General features: G+C 37.2%; 1 protein-coding gene across 2 annotated transcripts in view; it reads left to right on the forward strand.

Annotated features, from left to right (window-relative positions):
* The window catches only part of PLPPR5 (phospholipid phosphatase related 5), a 119,720-nt gene that overhangs the window by 81,211 nt on the left and 14,358 nt on the right, over window positions 1-24,151 (forward strand). The window contains exon 5 of one of the 2 annotated variants that reach the window (XM_045998047.1): window positions 4,774-4,908. In XM_045998047.1, the coding sequence (XP_045854003.1) occupies window positions 4,774-4,908 (135 nt within the window). The remainder of the gene's footprint in view (window positions 1-4,773; window positions 4,909-24,151) is intronic. The other variant, XM_045998125.1, reaches the window with a different exon arrangement.

The raw sequence follows: 24,151 nt of genomic DNA on the forward strand, positions 1-24,151 counted from the left end.
TCCTCTGTATATGTTAGAGAGCAAAACAGCGGTCTGGGAGCCACATGAACCTAGGTTTGAATCCTGCTTTTGCCACATGCTGGATATGTGACCTTGAAGAGGTCACTTGGCTTCTCATTTTTTCTAACCTAGGGAGGCCTCCCTTACCTGTATTTAATATGGCTTTCCCTCCCCAAGGAATCCCTTCCTCATTCCCTATTCACTTTTCTCCATAGAATGTTTCAACTTTTAATATGCCACATATGATATTTTTGTTTTTATTTTTATTTTTTGCTGTCAAACCTACCAGATAAAAGCTGTGCATGGAGAAGGCACTTATATGTTTTCTTCATGGAATATTCCCAGTACAAAGTATGGGGTCTCATAGATAGGTGATTCTCAAGAAGTACTTGATGGATGGATGAATGAATGAATGAATGGGGAACTGTTTTACTACTTCCCAGAGCTCTTTCCAGTTTTAAGTGAAGTCCCATAGATAGTAAATACTGTTGAGTGTATGATGCAGAGAAGGCGCTGGATATCAGGGTCCTCACCTTTGATGACTATTCAGATCCTTTTTTCACTTGAGATTTTTCTCAGACAAGTCCCAACTTGCCCAAGAAGTGTCCTTGATTACCTGGTTCTCCCATTTTTCCCGAGTTTCCACTGCCCTCAAAGTTTGGCCTGTTATATTCTAATGAGGAATTAAATCCTATCCTGTTTATCACACTCATCCCATGTATATTTTCTTTAAAGTTAGAGAACAGAATCCTCATGCTTAAGAAAATACAAACCAAATATGAGTTGAATGATAGTTGTAGATTGGTTAATATTATTCAACAAATATATGCTTAACAAATGTATGCTTCAAAGTGCTTCCAAAAAAGATGCCCAGAGTCTAGTTGAGTAGTTCAAGGTTACTGAACCGTAGCAAGAATTTGTCATGTTATCATATATAATACAATAACGGTAAGAGTTATTGGAGTAGTCTTTACTACATTAACTCAGTCCTCACAACAGCATGATGAGTTGTAGTTATTATTGTTCTCATTCTGCAGGTAAAAGAAGCAGGTCTAGTTATACTGAGTTGCTTGCTCAAGCTCACGGTGAATAAATCAGGAAGCCTGGCATTAAGCCTCAGCCCTGTTTGACCCCCAGAGCCTATGCACTTAACCCCAAACAATACACATGTTTTACTTGCTACAAGTGAAGAGAGAAAATGGCCACAAATAGATCAGATTAATTTATCATCACCACTGGCAAAAGAGCACAAAAATTATACATGGAATAGTGACTTATTAGTGTCATTTTTGTGGGACAGGGTAGAATTATACACATGAAAGTCATTCATGTAAAAATAGAATGTTTCAGAGGCATGCCACTTTAAATTATATAGGAACATCAGAAAATTTGAGAATTCTTGGCCTGGACACATGCTCATTCATTAGCCTATCCATTCACTGTGGCACTGGGAATATAATGGGGAGCGAAAAAAAAAAAGAGAGAAAGAGAGAGAGAGACAGCATCTCTGCTTTCATAGTGCTTAAAAGGAAGCTCTCTAAGGAAGAGATTCACATCAACCAAAGTATTATGCTAACAGATGTGTAATTTCATTAGAAATAGATGTTTTGGTGAATAGAATCAGGGATTGGTGTGATCAAACAAACAAAAACAGCCTCGGGTCAGAGAAAGCCAGTAAAAAAGTGATACTGAGATGAGATATCACAGTAAGGAGGATATATATGGTGCCCAAAGAGAGTGAAGTTCACTATTTCAAACAAAAGGCGGAGAAAGGGAAGCACAGAGAAGGAAGGTTGCAAAGGTGGGCAGGGTTTCTAGTTTTAGAGAAAAGGGGAGCCCAGCCACAATCGTTTGAGGAAGGGTGACATGATCCAATTTGCGTTCTGGAAAAATCATTCTTTGGTCACTATAGAATGGATTGGAGGGAGACTTTAGAGAATGCAGACAAATGGTGGTGATTGCTTAGTCTTTGGAGTTGGTAGTAGAGATAGAAGAAAGCATATATGAGAAATCAGTATTTTTAGGAAGGAAAAGAGAGCAAATTGAGTGACTGGTTGTGTATAGGAAGTATAAAGAATAAATCCAAGTTTTCAGCCTTATGCAATTAGGGGAGAGGACATGTGGGGGCTGTTTTCTTGAAAGGATCCAGAAAAACACCAAGCATTATAGTGGGGTCTGGAGATAGGCAGATCTGGGTTTTCACTTTGAACATTTGTTAAATTTTTCCTACCTTTGACAACCAAAAGAGTGACCTAAGTTGGTAAAGTATTGCAACATTTTCCTTTAAATATTGAGAAAACTCCGACCTGGAGGACAGTCCAAGAACATACAAGACTTGGGATCAAAAACCAAGCCTTTTGTTTTCACCTATGAACATTTTTCTTTTTTCTTTTTTTAAGGTTTTATTTATTTATTTGAGAGAAAGAGAGATTGAGAGAGAGAGAGAGCCAGGGGAGGGACAAGCAGACTGCATGCTAAGCATGGAGCCCAAAGCAGGGCTTGATCCCATGACCCTGAGATCATGACCTGAGCTGAACTCAAGGGTCAGACACTTAACTGACTGAGCCAGCGAGGCACACCCCCCCCGCCCCCTGCCATGAGCATTTTTCTAATAGGAAATCAGTTCCATACTTGTGAATGTTAGCAGGCACGGCTTGTTAAATATTTGAATATTGTTCTAAGGAAGATTTGGCAATTTCCTCCCTTGTAATTTAAATAATAACAGTAATGAAGAATAATCATTATGCTAATAGATACTATTTAATGAATATCTACTATCTGTTAGGTGTTTAAATAGTTTGCCTATGAATTCTCAACTGCTTCAGTGGTGGTGTCCTAACCCTCAATTAAGGCAAAGAGATAACTGATACAATCTTTCACAGAGTTTACCAAACCTAAATAATATGAAAGCAATTATACTAATTTCAGAATCCCATATTAACTCTAGATGAACTCATCTTCATCTCATGACTTCCATACATCTATGTACGTACATAGTTACTTCATTTCAACAAATTTTACTTCACAAGAATTTGTCACAATTTTTTCATCTGCCTAACCTTTCCTTAATTTATAGTATTAATGAAAAGGGAAATATGTGTGTATACTTCATGAAGTGATTATGGAAACTGTTTACTTGTTATGTTGTTTTTGGCCAAAATTCTTGATTATATCCTTTGTACTCTGGGCAGTGGTCAGTTGGCAAACTATAGCCCTTAGGTGAAATTTGGCATGCTATCTATTTTTTTTTTTAAGTTGCATTGGTACACTGACATGCCCATTCATTTACAAATTGTCTATGGCTATTTTCACACCAAAATACCAGAATTGAACAGCTGCTACAGAGATTGTATGCCAGCAAAGCCAAAAATATGTATTATGTGCCCCTTATGGCCAAAATTTACTGACCCTTTTTATAGGACAATCACTGTTAGTCTTCTGTAGGGTCATCATTTGATGCTAGGATTATTAAGTACCTAAGCCTGTACCATCCCTTACTTTAAAGATTTTGATGGCAATGATAAAGTTGATGGGTCAAATTATCAGGCTTTGATCTGTGCTTCTGATCTGTATTTACTCGTGGAAATGGAAGGATAATAAGTATTCCGCAACTAGGGCAATATTTTCTCTAAGATAAAGTCTCATAGTACGTGTTATTATTTTGCAGATGTATAAATTTTATTTAAAAACTGGAGAATAACCAAGATCTAATTGGCCTTTGAAAATATTCAGTAATGAGTCTTACTAAAGAGAAGGCTTTCCAATAGAGCATTTGTGAAAATCTACAATGTAAATGTGTAATTATATATTAAGCATTTATTCTTTAAAAAAAATGAATGTTAGGTTATAACTGCAAGTAAGTTCTGTATTTTGGCTTGATAATAGACTGTAAATCCAGAAAAAGAAGGCTCAGGAATATCTTCTCCACTGCTTAATATAGCAAGTAATAGCAAGTAATTTTCCTGTGTTGCTTAATTCACTATTTCTTAATTATTCACCTGCTTCAGACGCTTCTGGAATGTATTTCAAAAAAGTGGCAGCTTGTAGGCCCTATCCTTCATCCACAAAATCAGAATCTTTAGGGGAGGGCTTAGGAACTTGCATTTTCAACAGTGCTGGCCTTTATTTTTCTGTAACCTGCAGTATGAGAACCTCTGGCTTAGTTCAAATGCTGTCACCTGTGCGATATAATCAATTGAAACAAGGGTCAATTTCCTTTTGCAAAAGGTCTTCTATTTCGCTGGTAGCCCCAGTAAGCTATTGTTGAAATGCCAAGTATACATGGGATACAATAATAAACAATAAACTAGGTTAATTAAAGGGATGCTACTAAATTGGAAAGTGCCAATTGTAGAGGGTTTATTATGAATGCAATGATCTTGAAGCAACGGGAAATAATTAGCATTTAAATTAAGTTGTAGGTTAGCCACATTAGGGAAAGGTTAGCTTGCTACGAATTGTTATAAGGCTATGATGTTATATAAGGATTGGTTTGAGCATTGACTACAACCTAATTTAATGAAAATTTTGGAATAATGAAATTGTCATTATTAACTGAGCTACACATTATTTGATACACTTTCTCTAACACATTTGCACTGGAATAACTATTAAAATTTATGTAAGATAAACCTGGATGTCAAGTTATATATGTAATACTTAAGTAATTTTAATACTTTATTTCTGTGATTAGATTTATTAAGCTACTTAAAAGGGTCATAGTCACAGGGAGTGTGGCTTTGCTTCAACTGCATTTTTCTCCTGAAATTTTAGGTTGTGTGTGTGGTAAATAATTTCAAAGGAAGACAACCAGAAAATGAACATACACACATGGATAATCTGGCACAGATGCCAATGATCAGCATTCCTCGAGTAGAAAGTCCCTTGGAAAAGGTAACATCTGTACAGGTGATTCATAATTTAAATTCTCAAATGTGATTGTTATCTAGAGCAAATGAATAATCATTCCTGAGAGTTCCTGCACAGTCATGTTTGATTTACTGAAACAGATTTAGAATCTAATGTGGTATTTAGCAAGAATTTAGTCACTAAAGACATCATCTTAGAAAAATGCATATCACATTGAAAATAATTCTTTGAATACCTCATGCTAAAAGCTGAGTATGTATATATGGAATATGTTCTGTACTTTGCCATAACTTTGAGATAAGGAACATAGCGCAATCATGGTCTCACACATGGGTGAAATCATAAGGTAGTCTTATTTGAGAATACATGCATTTTTTTCATATATATTCCACTTTTCTCATCCTCTATTTATGTGAGAAACTGCTTAGAATAATGCCTAGTACACAGTAGGGCTCAATAAATTTTGTTGAGTCTCATTATATAAAGATCTGGCAGCATGCTCTCCTAATATAAAGATCACGGCAATCGTGCTCTCCTAGTCAGGAAGGTCCTGAGGATCAGGTTGGGCGGAATGGAGCCAGACCACGTAGCATTCTGAATGGCAGGTCAAGGCTTCATTGGGCGTGACAATGAACACAGAAGCCAGGTATTTAACAAAAAATTTCCTGAGATTTTTTTCTCAAACTTATCTTGTGAACTAGAGAAGGTAGTATTTCTTAAATGATGATGCAATAATGCCCATTTGTAATTAGTTCAATGACTGCTCAGAGGGTTATTAAAGGCTTCTATCAGCCCTGTCTATACCCACATTTTAGTCAGTATGTTAGATGAAGAGATCAATTACATGCTTATCAGGAGCTTAGATGGTATGAATCAGTGAGGGATAATTAATACATTGGTTGAAAGAATAAAAGTTCTTGAGAGATCAGATACAATTAACAACTAGAAATAAAGCAAATGTTCTGGATTTGGATTTAAAAAGTAGTTCATGGAAGATAGGGTACATCTAGGGTAACTACACAAACGAAAATGGATCAGAGGGTAGAATAGGTTACCATCTGGCATGTGTCAACAGCCTGTTACAACTGCCAAGAGTTATATGATCTTAAGTTCCACTTAGGGAGAATAATATCCTGAATGAGGAGATTGATGGTTTCCTCTGCTCCCACTACCATGGAACACCATGCTCTGCCCTTGGTGACATGGTTTTGAGGTGGGCATCGGTAAAAGAGTCAGTGCTCAAATATTTGTGAAACGTACAAATGGATGTGCCCAGGACAGGGAGTGGACTGAAAGTCATGGATTATGAAAAACTGTTGGAGGAATGAAAAATGATTAGAGAGAAAGAAAACCCATGGAAGAAGAAATAACATCCCCTACATATCTGAAGGACTGTTGTATGGCAGAGTGATGCGATGTGTTCTAACAGCACCTCAGAGGTTACAATTGGGATGAAAGAAAAGAAGGTGTAAGAGGACAAATAATGTCTAGAAAGAAGGAAAAACTTTCTCAAAATGAGACGCCTTCCTTAGGAGCATGAAATTTTCTTTTTTTTAAATCCTTTTATTATAAGGATTAAAGAATAGTTAAAGTATCACTTATCCATGATACTGTGGAGGGAATTCAAGATTATTGTGAGGAAAGAGGTACTAAATCTTCATCATAATAATAACAATATTAATATCTGCCGTTTAATGTTCTTTCAGTATATGTCAAGTACTATCCAGATTGCTCACATAAATTCCACAAATATACCTCTATGCTCTGAAAGCGTAACTTTGTTCTTGCACCAGTTTTAAAGCTAGGTGTCATTATAGTGGCAAATGCTGCTTGTAGTCCCCCAATATCCCTTCTCCCCTTCTTCCTTTTAGTAACTGAATCCCCCAATCCAATGTTAGCTACATCCGCCACCGCCCAGCCATAGTCTGTATCTCCCAGTGACCACTGCAGGTAGGTGTGACCATGCAGCAAAGTTTAGACCAATGGGATGTAAGCAGAAGTGGTCAGTGCAGCCTCTGGTTCATCCCTTGAGGACTCTTGTCTCTGTCTGTCCTCACCCTTCTCATCAAGTGGAAAAGGTGTGACTGAAAGCAATTTTTAACTTTTTAAGATGACGGATCCACTTTGACAGCCTCAGTTCCTGGATGAGCTCAGGGAGCAGTCCGCAGACATGCTCTCGATGGTTCTGAAAAAGAAGGAAACTTCTTTCCTCTCTGAACCATTGAATTGTTTTCATATCCTTTCCACGGTGGCTTCGCTGGTGCCCGATTACACAAAGTGTCTCCATCGTACAGTTAAGAAAACTAAACTCGCAAGTAGCTAAGCAATTTGCGAAAGTCCACGTCATCAATAAGCAGCAAAGTTATACAATGTGATATTTCCAGATACGTGTATTTTGTTTAAAACTGAATAATATGTACAAAATCAGATCTTTTTTAACTCAAGAAATAATAGAAAGCAACAGAATTTAGAAAGAGGTATTAGGCATATTTTGAAGACAGTGGTCAGGGTAGTAATTAGCCTTCATTTTATGCACTTCTGAGGTTAACTCGAACAATAATCACTGTCTTCTCTTTCTTGACATATTTATTTGTATAAGCGTTCTTTAGTAGCCTCCTAGCATTGCCAAATATCCTGATATACCATTACATCCATCCTTTTATATATAAAATGATTATAAATCCCTGTTTTTGAATTTAGGCAAATTTATTCTTATTTACAATGAGTTTTAAAATATGAAAGCAAAGATATTCTATTAGAATCTCTAGAAAATTTCAGTACATCAATTAATTTCATTAATTTTTTTGTTCATGGCAAATTCATGTGCTGTTTTTACTTTGGTAGTTAGGGAATAAAATCTGATTGGGTTCTCTCCTTTGCCCATCCAAGGGCATTGGCACACACCTTGCTGAGTTCCGACTTTGCTCTCTGATCTTCTCGTCCTGTTTTCAGGCAGAACGCTGTCTGCATGGTGCAGGGTCCTATCCTGCGTCACCCAGACCACACGAAGATCATGAATCAAGCTACTGGGGACACATCTCAGGCTTCCCTGGGGAGCTCTGTTGCTGAGAGGACATGTACTTGTCTTCATCAGCCAGAAAGGGAGGAAGGCCATCACTTAAGGGAAGCCCACAGTGGCTTTCTCTTTCTTTTGTAATGTGGAGTATTTGGAGTAAATACTTTGCTTTTCAAGGTTCACAATGGGAAACAAGTGAATGCAAAGTTCTTCCCAGTATTTGATCTTAGTAACTGATCACTGGAGAGTGGTGTTAGGTTCTTGAAACTGGCCCTCAGAGGAGAAAAAGAGAGTCCAGTATGAAAGTCTGGTGTGCAGACCTGGACGGCAGTTTGAGCACCGTGATGTATCATGCCAAGCTATCATTTTCTGCTTGCCAGTTTTGTGTGGAGAAGGCAGAGGGTTTCTTTTAGAAGTTACGTTCTTATATAACCTCCTATGTTCAAAGTACATGTTTCATAAACTGTAAGCTACAGAGTAAATTACAGCATGCCAGCGTTCTTTATTTTTATGCCAGCAATTTATCCCTTAATTATAGGGAGTTTGTCGTATAGTTAATTACCATAGTTTATGAGGAAAAGTCATGATTTTTCTGAAAGCTAAGTAAATCTGAACATTCATTACATTTGGTTTTATGAAAAGAATTAATCATCTATGGAAACTGGCCCATCATATCTCATAGTCCACTAAATATTTAAGTTACCAGTAACTTCATTACAGCTGTTTGTAATATCAAATCATAAAAGTCTAACTGTGTATCAGTAGGGAATGATTAAATAAGTCAATGTTACATTCCTGTAACGGAATCCAATAATGCGGTGTTTCAGACCACAGGTTCGAGAGGTAGACTGGCTGAGAATTTGGGACAATTTTGACCTTGGGCAGCTTATTCAAATACTCTGTGAGTTTTCTCAGTCATAGAATGGACGTTGTGAGAGTTCAATAAGCTGACAGTAAAGCACTCAGAACAGGGTCTGGAACCCGTAAAGCCCTTAAGCGTTGCCAGTCATTATTACCATCGAACAGTTGAAATGGATGGGGTAAATCAAGACATGGAAAGTTTTCTAACACATATTGTAAAGGTTTTTTGTTTGTTTGTCTTAATTTTATTTATTTATTTGAGAACTAGAGAGAGCTCACCCATGTGCCCATGAGCCAGGGGGTGGAGTAGCAGAGGGGGAGGGAGAGGAACAAGTCACAAGCTGACTCTGTACCTGCAGAGCCCTTGAGCTCTTGGGTCAAGTCGTGGGGCCGGATCCCAGGACCCTGAGATCCTGACCTGAGCCAAAACCAAGAGTCAGGCACTTAACTGCCTGAACCACCCAGGTGCCTCATAAAGTTTTTGTGTGTGTTTTTTTTAAGTTGATATATATATAACATGTGTGTATGAGGAAGCCAGTTGTGCAAATTACCATACAAGATTATTTCTCTCTAGTAAGATAGAAAAGAGCATGTAGATGAGAGAGAAAAAAAGAGAGAGAGAAACTAGATACCAATTGAAAGCAACACTTAAACATAAGGAAGCAACTGAGATAATGGACGAGATTTCTTTTCTTTCTTTCCCTTCCTTTGTTCCCTTGTTCTTTCCTTTCTTCCTTTCTTTTTTTTTTTAATATTTTATTGTATTTATTTGACAGACAGAGATCACAAGCAGGCAGAGAGGCAGGCAGAGAGAGAGGAGGAAGCAGGATCCCTGCCCAGCAGAGAGCCTGATGCAAGGCTCGATCCCAGGACCCTGGGATCATGACCTGAGGCAAAAGTAGAGGCTTTAACCCACTGAGCCACCCAGGTGCCCCCCTTTCTTCCTTTCTTCTGCCCTTTCTCCCTTCCTTCCTTTCCTCTTTCTTTTGTATTTCTTTCTTTTTCTTTCTATAATGAGTAATTCTTGAATAACTGTGTAATTACAATTATGCTCTTAGGAGGTTCTGGTTATGCTTCCTCGTATTTGCTACGAGTATGTTTGGATTTACTAAAGTCCCTTGGGAAGATTCTCCTTGTGCTCCCTCCTTATGAGTCACAAGAATTTAAAAGGATCTTTTTAAGCCTGTTTGGTCTATTTTTCGCTGCGGAACTGAGCATGGGGACCTTTGCTGTGGCTCCCATGCCTTCATGCCTTCATACCCTCATGCCCAGGGTCCAGCTTCCTTTGGCACACCTGCAGCCATCCCCATTCAGGGTACCATCTGTCCTAAGAATCTGCACACAAGCCTTATGCAGGTGCCTCTTACTTATAGGATCCACAAAGTTCCCACTCCACAAAGGCCCCAGGGAACCAGATTTCTTCATAGATTACACCATTTCCTTTCAGACTCATCCTTTTCTGGCTCCTGCCTTCAAGGACCCGTGTATCCCAGACAAAGGCTTTGGTGGCACTGGCTTCGGGATGGCTCCAAATTCACGAAGATACTATTAACTACTCTTGGGAGTCCAAGAAACAAAAGTCTGACTCTCCTTCTGGGAAGTGGAGATGGAGACATTTTCATATTCATTATCTTCAGTTCCTTATATTAGCAAGAGTAAAGTAAGAATTAATATTTTCATAGCTGTGTCATAAAGAGTAAAAACTAGATAGAGTAAAATTTTAGTCATTTCTACTAAATATCATACAAATTGATCCTGTTTGAAAGATGTCACCAAAGGACAATTAAAATGTTTCTTTGCCAATAAAGAAGTTCAAGGTTGCAGAATTGGCTAAAATCCTGTAGAATCCCAGTAATAAACCAAAATTTCAAAGAGTAAAAATAGAGTCCTATGAATTTTGTGGGAGATGTTATTATTGTTCCCAAATATTAACCACCTCCTTCCTGCTCCAGTTATTTTGGATTTGGTCAATAACATGTGAATGAACCTAATTTATGCCCCATCAATCAGAAACTTGTAGAGACATCAAGAGTTTTTGCCAACTTTATTGCTCCTGGGCCATTTTCCAGGAAAAGTCCATGTTCCAAATAGGGGCTGCTCCCTTGGTCTGTACCCCAGAATGAGAATACACAGGAAGCAGAAGAGCACCCAGCCAGTAGGCTGGAGCAGATCTATAGAACCTGACCACCAACATGTGGGATGAGAGAGAAATACTTATTTGTTGTGGGAAGCCACTATGCTTTCGAGGTTATAATATGGTATACCTAGTGAAAACTGACACATACACCAAGGCTGAAAACGTAGTTTACTGATCCAAGATTGACAGCATACTGGCTTCACATGTCTCTCTCCATCATAGTAGATGCCAGAATAGAAAGGAGTAATGTCTTCAGAATTTTCAAAGAAAAAGTTTGTTATATAAGAATTTTATTCCCACTGAAAAGGTCATTTAAGTATTAAGATAACCATAAAATATCAGATATCCAAGAATTCAGGAATCATGTTCCTCATGAAATGTTACCAGAAGATGCTTACCAGCTAACTGAGCAACATACCATTATCCAGAGCTTTCAAAAGTTTTATTTATTTGTCAGAGAGAGGCAGCCAGAAGGAGAATCAGCCTCCTCACAGAGCAAGGAGCCCAGTGTGGGACTCGATCCCAGGGCCCTGTGATCATGACCTGAGCCAAAGGCAGACACTTAACCAACTGAATCATCCAAGTATCCCAGTCTGTAGCTTTCAAATTGTCAAAGTCATGATATGAATGAATTGGCAGAAAGAATGGTAACCACTTACATAAGAATTAATTAGAATTGGCTATGGAAAATACAGTAACAAAAACAAATTATACAATTTATTTAAAGAGAAGATATATTAAAAAAAGAAAATAATATAACAATGACAAAATGAGGCAGACATCTAAGATAATACCAACAAAAGTAAAATTATGATAATTTTCAGATTTTATAAAGGAGGGACTTAATGTCACTGTTTTGTTCTTGACATTGCTAACTAGAAAAATATACATTGAAGCATTTTAAAAAGGTATCAAAAGTAATTAAAAACAACATATAAAATCCAGTAACAAAATATAAAATATCAGCAACACATGTGTCAAAAGTTTGATGTCTCTAATATAGGAAACACCCTAACTGAAATATGGGCAAAGTTCATAAATATGCAGATTATTAGAGATCAAATGCAAATGGGAATAAATATATGGAAAGTATTCCCTGTCACCTTTTTCCCTTTTTACCCTTTTGTTTGTTTTTCCTTTTTTCTTTCTTTTATGTTTATATGTTTATATGTTTATGACATATAACATTATAGTACATTCAGGTGTAAACACAATGATGCGATACTTGTATATATCCCAGAATGATCACCACAATGCGTTAACACCTGCCACCGTGTAGTTACAATTCTTTTCTTATGATGAACACATTATTTATGGTCATCATACTGTATTTTATGTCCTCATGACTTATTTTATAACTAGAAGTTTCTACCTTTTAACTCCCTTCACCCATTTTGCCCAGCCACCACCCCTTGCCTCTGGCAATTACTGATCTGTTCTCTGTATATATGAGTTTTGTTTTGTTTTTTCAGATCCCACATATAAATGAGATCATATGGTATTTGTCTTTCCTTGTATAACTTATGTTACTTAACATAGTGCCCTCAAGGTCTATCCATATTGTTGCGAATGGTAAGATTTTTTTCTTATTGATGGTTAAACAATAGTTTGTTGTATATATATTTATCACATCTTCTTTATCCACTCATCTGTCAATGGACATTTAGATTGTTTCCATATCTGTATAAATAATGTGGCAGTGACTATGGGAGTGCATATATCTTTTCGAGTTGTACTGTTTTAATTTCTTTCAGGTAAATACCTGGAAGGGAAAATGCCGGATTGGTAGTTCAATTTTTAAGTTTCTGAGGAACATTCCTACTGTTTTCTCTAGTGGTTGCACCAATTTGCATTCCCACTAACAGTGCACAACTGTTCTCTTTTCTCCACATTTTTGTCAACACTTATTATTTCTTGTCTTTTGATAATAGCCATTCTAACAGGTGTGAAGTAATAGCTCAATGTGGTTTTGAATAGAATTTCTCAGATACTTAGTGATGGTGAGCATCTTTTCATGTACTGTTGGACATTTGTACGTCTTCTTTTGAAAAAATAAAATTCAGATTTTCTGCCCTTTCTTTCCATCAGGTTGTTATTTTTGGTGTTGAGTTATATGATTTCTTTACAAATTTTGGATATTAACCTCTTATCTGATATATGATTTGCAAATATTTTTTCCCATTCAATAGGTTGTCTTTTTGTTTTGTTGATGGTTTCTTTTGCAGTGCAGAACATTTTTAGTTTAATGTCATTCTACTTATTTATTTTTGCTTTTGTTGGTTTTGCTCTTGGAGTCAGATCCAAAAAATCATCACCAAGACTTGTGTCAAAGAGCTTACTGCTTATGTTTTCTTCTAGAAGTTTTATGGTTTCGGGTCTTACGTTCAACTCTTACATCCATTTTGAGTTAATTTTTGTGTATGGTGTAAGATATTGATCCAGTTTCATTCTTTTACTTTTACGTGTGGCTGCCCAGTTTTACAGCACTATTTCCTAAAGAGACTGTCTTTTCCTTATTGCATATTCTTGCCTCCTTTATCATAAATGAATTGACCATATGTTCATGTGTTTATTTTTGGGCTCTCCACACTGTGCTATTGATATGTATCCATTTCTGTGCTAATACCATACTATTTTGATTACTATAGTATTGTTTTTTGTTTTTTGGGGTTTTTTTTAAAAGATTTTATTTATTTATTTGTCAGAGAGGAAGAGAGAGAGAGAGCACACAAGCAGGCAGAGAGGCAGGCAGAGGCGGAGAGAGAAGCAGGCTCCCTGCTCAGCAAGGATCCCAATGCAGGACTCGATCCCAGGACCTTGGGATCATGACCTGAGCTGATGGCATCAGCTTAACCCACTGAGCCACACAGGCATCCCAATAGTTTTTTTTTTAAATATAGTTTAAAACCAGAGAGTGTGATACCTCCACCTTTGTTCTTTCTCAAGATTGCTTTGGCCACTCAGAATCTTGTGTTTCCATACAAATTTTGGGATTGTTTGTTCTGTTTCTGTGAAAAATTTCATTGGAATTTTGATAAGGGGATGCCTGGGTGGTTCAGTCAGTTAAGCACCTGCCTTATGAACAGATCATGATCTCAGGATCTGGGGATTGAGTCCCTTGTCAGGCTCCCTGCTCAGCAGGGAGTCTACCTCTCTCTCCCTCTCTTGCTGCTCCCCTCTCTCTCTACTCGTGCTTTCTCTCCCTCTCTCAAATAAATAAATAAAATATTTTTTAAATGGAATTTTGATAAGGACTGCACTGAATCTGGAAATCGTTTTGGGTAGTATGGGTATTTTAACAGTATTGATCTTCTAATCCATGAACATGGAATATCCTTTCATTTATTTCTGTTTTCTTCAGTTTCTTTCATCAGCATCTTACAGTTTTCAGTGTATAGGTTTTTCCCTCCTTGATCAACTTTAATCCCAAGTATTGTATTCTTTTTGATACAATTGTAAGTATAATTGTTTCTTAATTTTTTGTTATTAGTATATAGCAATGCAATGAATTTTTGTATATTGCAATCTTACTGAATTTATTAGTCCTAAGAGGTTTTTTGGTGGGTTCTTTGGGTTTTTCTATATATGACATTATGTCATCTGCAAATAGTGAAAGTTTTACTTCTTCTTTTTCAATTTGAGTGCCTTTTGGTTTCTTTTCCTTTTTTTTTTTTAAATTTTCTTCTTCTTCTTCTTCTTTTTTTTTTTTTTTCCCTAATCACCCTAGCTAAGACTTCCAATACTATGTTGAATGAAAGTGGTCACAGTGGCATCCTCATCTTGTCCCTGATCTTAGAGGAAAAGTTTTTAGCTTTTCTCCATTGAGTATGATGTTAGCTATGGGCTTTTCATATATGGCCTTTATTATATTTAGATGGGTTCACTCTATATCCACTTTGTTGAGAATTTTTATCATAAATTGATGTCTAATTTTGCCAAATGCTTTTTACATATCTATTGAGATTATGATATGATTTTTATCTTTCATTTTGTTAATGTGGTATATCACACTGATTGACTTGTGGATATTGAACAATCCTTGCATCCCTGGAATAAACCCAACTTGATTGTGCTGAATTATCCTTGTAATGTGTTGTTAAAATTGGTTTGCTAAGATTGTGTTGAGGATTTCTGCATCCATGTTCATCAGGGATATTGACCTCTAGTTTTCTTTTCCTTTGGTATCCTTTTTGGTTTTGGTATCAGAATGTAATGCTGGCCTTGCAAAGTATGTTTGGAAGTGTTCTTCCCTCTTCTGTTTTTTTGGAGTTTGAGAAGAATTGGTAATCTTTTTAAACTGTTTGCTAGAATTCACCTGTGAAGCATTCTGGCCCTAAACTTTTTTTGTGGGGGAGGTAAGAAGTTTACTGATTTAATCTCCTTACTAGTAAGATTTTCTATCTCTTCATCATTCAGTCTTGGAAGGTTGTATGTTTCTAGGAGTTTATCCATTTATTTTAGGTTATTCAATTTATTGGTGTTCAGTTGTTCATAGGAGTCCCTTATGATCCATTGTATTTTTGTGGTATCAGTTAAAACATCTCTTTCACTTCTGATTTTATTTGAGCCCTCTCCTTTTTTTTCTTGGCAAGTCTAGCTAAAGGTTTGTCAATATTGTTTATCTTTTCAAAGTTTCTGTCGCTTTTGATGAAAATTCATGAAGAGCCTTTTATGGGATGCTTACAAAGTTGGTTCTTACCCTGTAAGCAGTGGGGAGCCATCAAGTAGTTTAAGAAAGAAAGTGGAATGTTTAGAATGAAGAATGAATTAAAGGAGAATAGCAGTGGAGCAAAACAAAAGCCAATCTGCAAGGTTATTATAAAAATACAGATAAATGATAAAGATGACATAGACTAGATCTCAATAGAGGCATGTCATGTCATTTTGACTGGCCAGGGATCCTTTCGCGAGGTCTGATTCAGTCAGATGCTGATTCTGATCAAAGGAGTTGCCTTAGTCTGTTCAGTCTGCTATACAAAGTACCATAGACTGGGGGGCTAATCAACAAAAGAAATTCATTTCTCAAAGATCTAGCACCTGAGAAGTTCAAGATCAAGATGTCAGCAAACTTAGTGCTTGACGAGGACCCGTTTCCAGTGTTCACACATGGCAGAAAGAGTGAGGGAGCGCTCTGGGGTCTTTTTTATAAGGCACTGGTCCCATTCATGAGGGTCCCACCCTCATGACCTAATAACGCCCCCACCCCACCCCCAAAGACCTTACTTCCAAACACCATCACACTGGGGATTAGGTTTCAACATTGAACATTCAGTCTATAGCAGGGGTTATCTAACTATTCCAATGATTTACAGTGGAAAAGGGCTAACTGCTAGCCAGGCTGTCACTAAGAAAACTGTCCCCCTACCCCCACCCCCAGAAACATGCTGACCTTTCATCTGTGTCATTTCCCTCTTATGTCCTCAGAGATTTCTTTTGTCTATAACTAATGAATAAGGAGTACACTGACATTCCTTCCAGGGATCCTCCTGAGTCAAGTTGCATTCATCACAGCAGCAAAGCACTGAGCACTTTGCTCCTTTTCCTCTCCCTTTCCCCTCTGCTTATTCTCACTCTAAGGAAAATGCTGGCATTCACATTTGCACAGGTAAGCATATGCAAATAATCATGTGCGCATATGCATTATTGATTGTAACTGATGCTATACAGAAAATCTAAGGAAAACTTTAGCAAAAGAACAAAAAAATTCTTAAATAATTATGAAGATAGATGGGATGTGATAGAAAAAGTTCTATTTCTGATCTAAGAATTCATATCTACATAGTTTTATTAAGGCAGTTAAGTCACTATAATCACAGCTAATTTGGGATAATTTTGAGAGTTAACTTAGTGAGTATAAGCAGGTATAAGAGATGCTTTTTGAGAAAATAATTTTGTATCTTTCTAAACCTAGGCATTATTTTTTCTTAGGTTAACATGATCTAATGATCATGAGTGATCATAAGTGAATCAAAGGGAATTCCCTTCTGCCAACAACACAAAAGGGAAGATAATGGTAGGGATAATTTACAAGAATACAGTTTTGTATTTTAGGTAAGGAACTCTTCACCAACGTGTACTAACCAAGAAGCTCATAGTGTAAAAGCACAACCTGATTAACAGAAGTATCACATAAATGAAAGTGGTAAGCAGTGATGACAGTTCCAAAAATCTAGAGATGTCATAATGAGTGTGTATTAATACAGATGGAAATTACCATGTTTACTTCCCATGGCTACTGCAAAGGAAGATAATAGGCATAGGAAAATTCTAAGGGAATTCACAATGACCCAGAGAAGTATATGCATTGACCTTTACATTTACTGTTTTGCCAATTATAAAATCACAAGGGTCAAGAAGAAGCTCGAGCTGAAATTAAGGCAGAGTTGGGGTGGGGATGATTGAAGAGCCAGGCTTTTGCAGCTGGAAATCCTGAGTTTGAAGCCTATTTTGCCAAAATAATAGTTAGGTGGGATTAAACAAATTACTCCTCCTTACCTGAGAAACTGGTACAATAATGATTCCTTTGTTGGGTAACTGTTGGGATTAACAGATCACAAATAAACTTTTTTGCACACTGTAGGTGGTTAACACAAATTAGTTCCCTCCTGTGATAATATGATTCCCTTAACAGGATTTTCATCTTATCTCAGACTAGGAAACCCCAATAGATACATTTCATGGACTTAAAAGTTAATACAGATTGTCAATGTCATATATAGCACATGTGGCAGAAAATATTATAGTATAAAATATTGCATACATTAGTGTCATAGCAATAATGAAACAATCCAGTGGTTTCTTGCCAAGACAAATATGATTATACATTACTGTGCTCCCTGTGATAAATTCCTTTGAGGTTTCAGAATGCTGTGCATGAATAACTATGGCAATCTATTTAAGATTTAGTTGCTTTTCTATAATGCAAATCTTTGTTTTACAGAACTGTTAAACTGTAATATAAATGTTATATAGGACCTTGTCAAAACAACTTTATTAGTGACCAGATATTGGAATAGTTAGTGAAACTAAATATATTCATATTTTAGGCATTTTTTTCCTCAATCTAAGCTTTGAGCACTTATGAAAAATATTTGAAGTAAATGAGTGTTTACATGCTGTACTCTGTTCTTGTTTGCTTAATTTAATTTTGCTTAAAAAATGTCAATTGAGAATGGAAGCTTAAAAATTCCAACAGGCATCAACATTTTAGGTTAGAAAAACTAGTGAATTCTGTTATTACTTTGCCATATGTCATTTTTCCTATTTATGCTCCCATATATATAGTGTTTATTTTTCCACACTATTTATAAATCATAATATATGACACAAAGAATAAAAGCCAGATTTTTTTTTCAATTATCTAAATGGCCTTTTATAAAAGCATCTTTTATATTCAAAAGTATTTTTTTATCCATTCTGATACCCTGTGTCAAAGTAAATTACTTTTGAATATAAACATGCTTCCTAATCTCATTTGTGTGAATAAATATAGGGTTGATGACTGCATCTTTAAATTATGTGATTCCTGCAGTCGTCAGTTAAGGAGAGAATAAAACAATAATGGATTAAAAATGATTCCTGATGCACACACAGGTAGCTGTGCATGGGAAACTGCTCTCACCCATTCATTCCCCTCTTGTCTCAGATTTGTTCCCGAGTGGTGGGCTGTCCTAGAGATACTTACGGAGGCCTTCAAAATCAATCAGGAGCACCATGACACTATAAACATTTTTTGTAGAGAAAATGCAAAATTTTATTTTACTAAAACTAGGAAAATAAACAGTGAACTCATCACAAACACCCATGATTTTTCATTGTTTCTATTAAAGGAGTAATTTGTGTATATTGTTTAAAATGTGAAAGTCTGGCAAGCAAAACAGAAGTAGATAGAAAGTATCCATATCTCACCACAGTAATCACTGGATGCTTTTTCTTTTTCTTTTTTTATTTATTTTTTTAAGATTTTATTTATTTATTTGACAGACAGAGATCACAAGTAGGCAGAGAGGCAGGCGGGGACGGGGCGGGGGCGGGGGGGGAAGGAAGCAGGCTTCCTGCCTAGCAGAGAGCCTGATGCGGGGCTCGATCCCAGAACCCTGGGATCATGACCCGAGCCGGAGGCAGAGGCTTTAAACCACTGAGCCACCCAGGTGCCCCTCTTTTTCTTCTTTTTTTTAAAAAGTCTTATTTCTTTATTTGAGAGAGAGAGGGTACATCATGACCCGAAATCAAGAGTTGGACACACAACTGACTGAGCCACCCAGGTGACCCTGGCACCTTTCTTTCTTTCTTTCTTTCTTTCTTTCTTTCTTTCTTTCTTTCTTTCTAGGATTTTATTTATTTATTTGACAGAGAGAGACCACAAGTAGGCAGAGAAGCAGGCAGAGAGAGGGGGAAGCAGGCTCCCTGCTGAGCAGAGAGCCCCATGTGGGACTCGATCCCAGGACCCTGAGATCATAACCTGAGCCAAAGGCAGAAGCTTAACCCACTGAGCCACCCAGGCACCCCAGAAACACTTTCTTAAGGAGCTTTGATGACCCCATGAGTGTATGTGTGGATTTGGATTTATACAGGATCTTCCTGGATGTTCTTTTCTGTAGCCTTGAGCAATATAATATGTGCTCGAGCAACAGATTATCAAAGATATGGTTATAGACCAATAAATATAATATGCCTATCAAGTGTAAGAGTAAAAGTTAATCTTTAGGAGAGCTTAATATGTGCCTGCAAAGAACTTCACACATAAAATATCATTTTATTTATGTATTTTTTAAAAGATTTTGTTGATTTTTTTTTTTTTTTTTTTTTTTTGAGATAGAGAGCAGGAGAGAGTAAGAGCCAGGAGGAGGGGAAGAGGGAGAGAGAGAAGCAAACTCCCCCCTGAGCAGGGAGCTTGACTCCAGTTTAGATCTGAGGACCCTGAGATCATGACCTGAGCCAAAGGTAGACTCTGAACCAGCTGAGCCATCCAGATGCCCTTATTTTATTTTTTTATAGAAAGCATTTGAGTATATCTTACTATTTCTCTTTTACAGATAAAGAGACATAGAAAGGTTAAGTAACTTGCCCAAGGTCACACACCTGGTCTGTGTTCTGAAGCAAGAATACACAATCGTTTTTTCCATTTTCCATTTCCATTTCCAAATGTTTTGTATTTATCACTTCAGAGCTAAAACTCAAAATCATTAGGCTAAAAGATATTACATAATTACATTGAAAAAATTCTAATTCATATAAATTAGCCATTACCTTTTCAAGGCGTAGAGGATTCTTTCCACGTCCAATTTCCCAGTTATAAACAATACTAAGGTAAACATCTCTAAAGCAGGTATCTTTTCAAGTTCCATTATAATTAATTTAAGACATATTCATAGAAGTAGAAATGCTGAAAAAAGGGTGAGTGCTCTTCAGGCTGTTGGTGTGTTTCTTATCTTTATGTCCTCTCCAACAATGGAGAACATTATTTTTAATAATCTTCACCAATTTTATATGTTAAAAATAAGTGTAGTACCTCATTTAATTCATATCTCTTAAATATCCTCTTATACATTTATATTTTCTTTTGAAACAATGAAATATGGAAGCAATAATTCAATAATTGACAAACCAAATTCCAGTTCATATTGTAGCTAATGGTCTCAATATTGGGGGGGGTTATTAAAGACATTCTTTACATCCTATAAAATTCTCTTTGTTTAGCATCTAGTTTTACGAGTTTTGTCAAGTACATGCCATCATACAGTCATCACCATAATCAAGTTATAGAACATTTCCATCACCCTAAAATGTTCCTTCCTTTTCCTTGGTGGTCAAACCCTTCCTTGAACCCCCAACCCCTACAAACACTAATCTGTTTTCTGTTCCTGTGGTTTTGCTTTTCCCAGAATGTTGTATAAATGGGCTCCCATAGTATGTAGCCTTTAGAGTCTGACTTCTTTCACTTGGTGTAATGCATTTGAGATTCATTCGTATTATAACCTACATCAGTGGGGTTTTTTTTTTTTTTTCCCCTTTTTGTTGCTGAGTAGCATTCTGTCATGTATGTATCACGATTTTTTAATCCATTCACCAGTTGAAGGACATTTGAGGTTTTCATAATTATGATTAAAGCTGATATAAAAATTTAGGTACCGGTTTTTGTGTACATAATATTTTCCTAAATCTCTGTTAAATACCTAAGAATAAGGATAGTGGTTTTATGACAAAGGTGTATCTACCTTTACAGAAATTGTCCAAAGTGTCTGTGTCATAGCTTTATGGTACTTACGGTTTTGAATTTTTCTGAAATTAATCTGGATGTAGCTCATCTAGATTTTGGTGAAAATAAGCAAGTTTTATTTATTTATTTATTTATTTTAAATTTTTATCTTTTTTTCAAATTTTTATTTAAATTCTAGTTACTTAACATACAGTGTACTGTTGGTTTCGGAGTAGAATTTAGTGCTACATCACTTACATATAACACCCAGTTCTCAACACAACATGTGATCTCGAAGAAGGGAAGTTTTAAAATGAGTTTTAATCAGCTCCTCGTTACACAGGAATTTGTCATGCACTTGATCCATTCTTCTGTCCTCTGATTCTTCTGTCAAGTGGCATTGGGGTGTTTCGTTAGCAAATCTAAAGCATTTTAAAAAGTTAAAGAGAAATGAAATAAATAGGAATCTAATTGGGTGGGTAGATTAAAATACCAGTATAAAACAAGGCCTGGGTACAATTTATAGAAGAGTTCCCTTTCTTATCATCATTAGTTATAAATAGTTAAATTTTATTTACAGTTAGATTTGTAATGTATGAGACACGTAACCAATACCAAATAAGAAGCACTCTGGTACATTTCCCAGAGCTCTTGAGCTTGTAGCCTAGTGGAGATAGCAAAAGTCTTACAAGCCAATATAGAACATGGTGGTGATGGCTATGCTGCAGGAGGGCATAAAGGGAGACCTACCCAAACTTAGCAATGCTTGCAGCAGCCTCTAAGGGGACTTCCGAAGGACTGTTAGCCCAGTGAGGAGGAGATGAAGAATGTTCCAGATGGAGGAAACAGCTTTCATGAAGATTTTGTTTGGCAGGCGAGATGAGTGCATGGAGGCAAGAAACTCGGGGGTGCCATTAAAGAGTGTTCGGGTGGGGTCCAGAATGAAGGTAGAAGAAATAGATTCTGGAAGGGGAAAGATGGGCTGCAGCAGACGAACAGATTAGTGGTTGGGAAATTTCAAAAATGGCCAAAGGAACCTTGCATTACTCAGGAGGTAAGTTGGGGTTTTACCCTTCTGATGTGGTTGATGGTTGGGAAAATAGTCTTGACTGTGTGCTATAAGTGGAGAGCACAGGTCATTAGAGTTAGGGAAGATAAGAAAATACAGATGGAGAACATGGATACCCACATCCACCAAGTAGGTAAGCCCATTAATATTAATAGACTCACATGGAGCTTCATGGCGCTGTGCTGGGAAAATCTGAGTTACAGTAAGACCAAGTCTTTGCTGTGGATCTCAACAACTTTATACACCGTGTCGCTCTAAGCAAGAAATATAATGTACAATTATTCCCAGAAATTTTTGAACACAGTGATTTTATTTTGGGGAGAGTCATTCAGGATTACTGCATTTCAAGGCAGTGCTCTTTCTACCAGAGGAATGGTAGCAATTTTTTTTAAGATTTTATTTATTTATTTGACAGAGAGAGACACAGGGAGAGAGGGAACACAAGCACGGGGAGTGGGAGAGGGAGAAGCAGGCTTCCCGCTGAGCAGGGAGCCCGGATGCGGGGCTCCATCCCAGGACCTGGGGATCATGACCTGAGACGAAGGCAGCCGCTTAATGACTGAGTCACCCAGGCGCCCCGGGATGGGTAGCATTTTTTTAAAATAATTTATTTTATATACCTGACAGTGTTTACATTGCTAACCAATCACTCTACTACCCTTTCAGGCAGTGGTTCTAAGAGTGGTATAAAATGGAATCCTTCACTTAAAGCATTTGCACAAAGAGCACAATTCTGGGATACATGCCCAGAGATTCTGATCCAGTAGACTTAGGCAAGCTCAGGCCTGGGAATCTGTAGTGTATCAGCCACCTCAGGTGATGTGGATCCAGAGCCAGCCGTTGGCCTGGACCCAGCTAGGGCTGCAGACCTTCTGAAACAGTAGTTTTCAATATTGACTACCCATTAGAGTCGTCTGGAGAGCCTTTAAAACTACCATTGACCAGGCCATGCCTCAGACCAATTAAATCCAAGTCTCTGGTGTTGTGTCAGTATTTTTTTAAAGCCCCCAGGTGACTCTAGCATGCAGCCAAGATAGAGAACTTGTGCTCCTAAACATTCATCGTGAAGAGCCTTATATCCTTGGCTCCTCAGGGCTTGGAAATACTTCATAAGATCTATAGCTAATGCTCCCATAAAAACCCGGCCTGCCTCTGGTTTAATTAGCTTATCAGTGAAGGCCACCTAGAGAGTTCTGCTTTGTCTGGAGACCAACTATTCTCTCAGAATGTAGCTTTTAGCCCCTGTCTCCAGAGAGTACAAAAAAGAAATTCCTGAATAGAAACAAAACTCTGAGCTAATGTAAAACTCTGAACTGATCAGAGAACCACAGTAAAGGAAGAAATAGTTCAAAACAATCTTCCTTCCCAAGAGAACTTTGGTTTTACCACATATCAGCTTTTATGACTTCATCTCCCCAACTTCTTAAAACATGAAATTGTTGAACATGAATTTTTCAATCTGTTTCACAGCCTAAATTTGAAGTTCTCTAGAATTTCTTCTCAGGCGGACCTAACATTGTTTCTCTTTCACTGAAAATACCAGCTTCACAATCTACCAGGGGGAAAACTGAATGTGACAACATAGGGTCCTAGAGCACACACTCCAAGCATGACTCCTTTGACTCCTCCTCTCTCTTGAGCACTTTGTCTTCCTCAAAGGACACAGTGAACAAAGGAAGCAACTAGCAAAATATGGAGGGCCAATATTTAGGAGTATGGCCTTCATCTAGCCTCCCCTCATAAAATGTAGGCTGCATCTCTATAGCACCAGAACGCTGGTTACTACAGGACCCTGATTCCTTATCCCACACCTCGGTGCTAGGTTTCTTCAGGCTTCAAAATATTTTCCATTTTGGGGGGAAAATACTGCGTATTCTGTTACACAAGCAGGGTCTTGGGCAGCACTTTGTAATCAAAGATGAATGTTTCTCCAGAAGACATAGTGGGTTTCGCCACAGAATGAGTTTGCACCAATCTTACAAGAAACATTTGGTTTTAAAG

The sequence above is a fragment of the Meles meles genome, chromosome 1 (genome assembly GCF_922984935.1).
Source record: "Meles meles chromosome 1, mMelMel3.1 paternal haplotype, whole genome shotgun sequence".
Lineage (NCBI taxonomy): Eukaryota > Metazoa > Chordata > Mammalia > Carnivora > Mustelidae > Meles > Meles meles.